The 5719-nt window shown below is 40.9% G+C and overlaps 1 protein-coding gene across 1 annotated transcript in view; it reads right to left on the reverse strand.

Moving 5' to 3' along the window:
- mri1 (methylthioribose-1-phosphate isomerase 1) overlaps positions 1-5096 on the reverse strand; it is a 9026-nt gene extending 3930 nt beyond the window's left edge. The window contains exons 1-2 of the mRNA XM_037690211.1: positions 4609-5096; positions 3788-4011 (exon numbers count right to left, since the gene is read on the reverse strand). Coding sequence (XP_037546139.1) covers positions 3788-4011; positions 4609-4740 — 356 coding nt within the window. The 5' untranslated portion in view covers positions 4741-5096. The remainder of the gene's footprint in view (positions 1-3787; positions 4012-4608) is intronic.
- Positions 5097-5719: the final 623 nt, after the last annotated feature.

The raw sequence follows: 5719 nt of genomic DNA on the forward strand, positions 1-5719 counted from the left end.
GGGGGGGGGGGCATCAGAGGCAGGGAATTGAAAAGAGGCTTTTGTCAGCCAAGGTTGGCCTTAATGCAGTGAAATTATGACTACATAATTATTTTTACACCTCTTTCACAGCTGCACCACACTTATTACATCCCAGAAGAAAAGAAAAACACATTTTGGCCATATGCTTTAAAAAAAGTTTTTAGCTTTAAGTCCCAATAAAACAATCTTATGAAATAAAACTCCCATCTGAAGGCAAACACAATACAGGTGCTTTCTGATGCGTCAGCCTTCAATCTTAGAGAATGCTTCCTGCTTTGATTAGACTCGCTTGTTCAAAAATGCAAGTGACGTACAAAAATTGATAAAAGTCACCCTGCAAAGTTAGTGCAAAAGTATTTTAAATAGGGGTGCACCGATTGCAGTTTTCTGGCCGATCTCTAAAAAGTCTGACCTGCCGATTCCAATTTTGTTTTATAAGCAACACTGTCAGATGTTATAAGGTCACAATGCACCTTCAATTTTCAATCTTATTTTATTGAAAAACATACCCTTGAACAATATCCTAGAAATCCAAACTTGTTTTAACTGGCCATGAGGTTGTGCTCTGAAATATAAATGAAGTTTAGACAATTGTTGTTAAAACTACTCTCTTTCTCTTGCAAGTATTGGCCAATCTCCGATATTCCAAAATTAAGGAAATCGGGGCTGATAAATCGAACGGCCAATTTATCGGTGCACCCCTAATTTTAAATACGTAGATTTTACATAGTAAGTCAAATAAAGATGTCCAATAAAACAACGGACCAATATTTTTCTCTAATATGCCCTTCAACATCCATACATTTCCTCCTATAAATGACAAATGAGTTCAAGCAACGTCTGATCAATGCAAAGAAGGAAATCAAAAATAAAAACATAATCCTGAACTAAATCAAATTGTGCACATTCAAAGAGTTTCCGCTAGAACATTTTCAAGCTTTTGTTCATTCAAAGTGTCAAGTTTAAGTTTATTCAGGTTACCGTATTTTTCGCCCTATAAGTCGTGTTTTTTGGGATAATTTGCATGCCCTGCGACTTATACGCTGAAGCGACGTATTTATGGATTTTCCCCATATTTATAAACCAATTTTTGGCTGAGATATGACGGTTTTCATCATTCTGACTGAAAATACTGAACACTAACATTTTCAGCCGCTAAATGGCAATATAGCAGTATGGCATGCTGTTGTGTCATGTAATAGGTAAAAGTGGCTATTAATGACACAATCGGCTTGCCATCCTGTGCACGCTCCCGCGGCCACCATTTGGCAGTCAATCGATTTTTGGCACAACATCGGCCCACATTTCCAGGTTGTCAGTGGTGACGCGTAACAAACGTGACGCGTCAGCGGTGACGCATAATAGATGCGACGTATATGGCAAAGAGACACATTTATGGATTTTTCCAACTTTATTAGACAAATATGGACTGATGCAACTTATCTTCATCATTATAATCTTTAAATCACTTCTTGGTCTGCTGCCTTCACACATCTCCTCCTACATGTCTCTGCGTGAGTGCAGCTACAGCGTGCGCTCTCAGAACATTATTACCTGCGGTGTCCTCCCAGTGAGGACTGAACTAGGCAAAAGGGCCTTCTCCTACTCCGCTCATGTTTCCTGGAATAACTTGCAAAAAGATCTGAAGCCCTCGACCATGACCTCTCCAAGTGGTTTTAAACATCTGTTAAGTTCCTGGCAAAAACCAATGCAGACATGTTCCTGTTTTTAGTATTTTACATCGCCTTATAATCTAGTTGTTGTTGTTTTCTCACTACTTTTCCTTTTGACTGTCCTTTTGGTTGTTATTTTGTTTTGTTAAAAAAAAAAGAAATTTAAATTTGTATTCCTCTTTTGTGACTGTCTATTGTTGTCGTTATCCACTGTTGTCATCACTCTTTTTTAAAGAAATCAGGTCTCTCTTGTAAATGAGTCCCCGAGGCTCAATGGGATTAACCCGTCTAAATAAAGGTTGAATGAATAAGGCAGTGCGACATGTACGCCGGAAATACGGTAAGTTTGTAATGATCTTGAACACTAAAATATGTGCTCTACAAACAGTGATGTTATCCATGTCCTCTTTTATACACTTCCCCATAATGCCATATGAGTCAGCACTCTGTAGAATTGTATCAAATGAAGTACATCAGATTTAATATCAGATCCTGACTAATCATGACTCAACAGTTTTACTGTTGCAGAAATGAGCACACAGACTAAAACTAAATCATGACAACCTTTACGGCGAGTCAAAAGAAAAGTTTTGAAAGTCGACAGTAGTCACAATATCAGCAATTTAAATGTGCCTAAAATCTTTACAAAGTAAACAGCCGTCTCGTGCACCCTAACACAGATGACTCCAGCTGCTAGGACCGTTTTAGGTTCGACTTGTTGCATAGTGAAAATAGTATTTTTAACAACTTCTAGTGGTTAGCTTAGCTTCATGATTAAACTACCCCTTCTGGTTCAACAAACTGAGATGGTTCCGACTGTTTTCTGCTTTCACAAAAAAATAAAAAACTAGTCAGAAATATTCCACACAACTCCACTTAAATTTAAACTCATTTAAACACAAATGCTTTTCTTTAGCAACTTGGTTGAATGTGATGTGTTGTCAGAGATAATTATTTTAGGAGTCACAAATTTCCTGCAGCAACTACACTTTATATTTTACAAGTGGCACATATAATACACACGATTTCTCATTTGCACCTTTACTGAAATCTGATAAACACTTTTTTATGAACACCGGCAGCTGGTGTTGAATGAGAATGGGTTATGACAGCCAATTTAAGAAGATCCCTCTGTGGAAGATTTAGGTTATTAATAACAAATAATGATTTTAATGTTCATATAAAAGTTTTGATTAGGATTTGGTGCAGATGTGTTTGCTATTTTAGTTCCTGTTACACATTCCCCCAGGCACACTTTGAGGATTGTTTTCAGTCTTAACACCACTTGAATTATTTGGTAACAACATTTGGTGTCAGAAAGCGGGATCTCTATCTACAACAGCAAATCAGTAACATGAGTATAAGACATTACTGATAATTTGCTCAAACACCCAGAACATTTAAACCATAGCATAATAAAGACAGAGCTAGTAATAGAAAATTGAAAATATTGTTAATAAATTTACTTAAAACTCAAAGATACATTAGTAAAAACATAAGCCTCAAACAAAGCGCTGTTGTGAGAAAACAAAGTCAGATCTTAAAAATTCTTCACCACGAGAGGCAGAAGACTTGGATGGTCAGACATGTAAATATGTTTCTGCAGTGACTGTGGATTTTTTTTAATTTTTTATATCAAAGTTATTAAAATGTCAGTTCGGTTCAGTCTTGTAAAGTCCAACTTTCTGTGTCCCACATTAACTTTGAATGACGTTTGAACTGAAGAGCTTCAAAGAAAAAACAGTCCCATTTTGGTCTAAGGAGAAAATAGTTGAAGCTTTTTGGCAATTTCTGTCTACAAAGAGCAGCTACTTAAAAGACAGAGTGCTGCTTGGACACTTCCTGATAGAGCAACACATTTTTTATCTATGGTTTGTATGTTTTTCCCAAAGCCGCTGGGCATTGAAGCAGACAAAGTTCACGGTGGAAAACCAACAGAATTAGTATTAAAACTGCATCAATGCTTATGCAATGGTGCCCCAAAAAAGAATGGATTTAGAGCCTATAAAAGGTCAGTATTTACTGAAAACTATGCATGTAAAAGCAGAATTAGTAGCTCGTCAGTGAAGCAGGTAAGTTATAAATCAGTCTACCTTCCTCTGAGCTGCTCCGAGTTCTTCTCCATGCTCTCGTTTTCTGCAAACTCCATGAGCTCGCGGGCGGCACGGCCCATGTTGACGGCGGTGGGTCTGGCAGAGGTCAGGTGACACAGAGACTCCCTGATGAAGGTTACAGGGTCATCACCCCCAGCGCCCGCTCTCAGCTCCACGGCCAGGCTGAGGCAGCCGACGATGGCGATGGCCGGAGCTCCTCGAACCTAGAAGGGGATCCAGAAGAGGATTTACTAATGAAGAACCCGACATCTGTACATGAATGAGACACAATGCGTAGATAACGATAAAAGAGTGACTTGAAATCACCCCGGTGAGTGTGCACATTCTCCCATTAAACACTGAAGAGTGAACATCTGCTCGGCTCTAGTTAGTAAAATACTCAACAATACCTCTCAGCTGTGCCCGATTCAAAATGTGAAACATCTGTTTAAGCCTTCTGCATGTTAGGAATTCAAACAGAGAGAAAAACACGAGCTGGAGGTGCCAGTTTGAGCAGCACAAGATCAAAACGTGAACAACAAAAACAAAAAAAAAAACCTGGCAAAGGTCATTAATAATTCATCCATAATCTCTCCCAAAGAAAAAGAGAGGGGGGTGGGGGGTTCATGGGTGGATACCGGCTTTATCTCAGCAGATAATGTGCAAACTATGAATGAAGGCTGGCTTAAGGAGGGGGTAGATGGTTGTGGGAGGTATCCAAAACAAAAACTGCATGGATGGAGGCCGACAGGAGCGCATGCATGTCGGGTGAAGACAAAAAAAAAACCCTCGCTCAGTCAAACCAGGACCAGGAGACATACCTTCATGGACTTGATGGCCTGGTAGGCGTCCTGCACTGAGCGGATCTCATCGTAAACCGTCTGGTGAGGCAGCAGCAGCTGGTTGAGGATCTGCAAGGACCCGGTCCGGTAGCGGATCGCTTCCAGCGTCATGACCGAAGAAATGAAGGAAGAAGTGTGCGGGAGGGATGGGAGGGAGGGGGAGGAGGAGGAGGAGGAGGGGGTAAGACGGATAGATCGGTGGGGGTAGCGCTCACACTTATCTTTCTTTCACACACACAAGCTGGTCCACGTTGGACAGACCGCGGGCCTGGATCTCGGTCTGTGGGGGCGTCGCAGAGACGAGGACGACACGAAGGAGGTGCAAGTGTGGAGGAAAGGGACAAAAACAAACTACCTGGGCAGAAAGAAAGAAAGGGAAGCGTGAAGGGAAGGCTGCGAACCTTCACACTGACAGAGAAGCAGGAACCACGTGTTCAGCCGAGCAGGAAGAGCTCCGCCATGAGGCCACGCCCACCTCAGCCCTCCTCCTTTCATCTCGTCTCCCTTTTGTCTGGGGAAATTTCACGCTCACAAATGTTATTAGCATAACATCAAATAAGAAGCAGGCTCCCCTCAACAACAGAGCACAGCCTCATGAAAGTAGTCTATTTCGGGGAGGCTCAGATTTTATTGTTTTTAGCTCATGTCTTGGAAACTCTTCCGCCACTGCTGCCTGCAGCACAAAAAGCAATCAGTGCGCTTTCTTTACATTTTTAGGCCAATTTTGGGAGCACCGTTGCTCAAAAATGGTTAACGCTTTAATAAAATCTTTAAGCGAATGCACATCACCCATTGCCAATCATGATAAAGTAGAGCAATGATCTTGTAGGAGCGCGCTGTGAATGACTCTCAGCTACTACCACACCACATTTTAGCTTAATGTTTGTCAAGTTAACAAAGTTGGCATCAAAGTTCATGCTCAATAATCCAGGTAAAAAAAAAAATTCCAACAAAGTTAAGGCAGGTCCTCTGGACGGTTTCTTTTTTTGTTGAAACATTTCGTCCCTCATCCAAAGGACTTCATCAGTGTGAAGAGCCACAACAAACTCAGTCCCATAAGTGGTTTACTCATAGTGGACCAACCAGTTTT

The sequence above is a fragment of the Nematolebias whitei genome, chromosome 16 (genome assembly GCF_014905685.2).
Source record: "Nematolebias whitei isolate Nwh7 chromosome 16, NemWhi1, whole genome shotgun sequence".
Taxonomy (NCBI): Eukaryota; Metazoa; Chordata; class Actinopteri; order Cyprinodontiformes; family Rivulidae; genus Nematolebias; species Nematolebias whitei.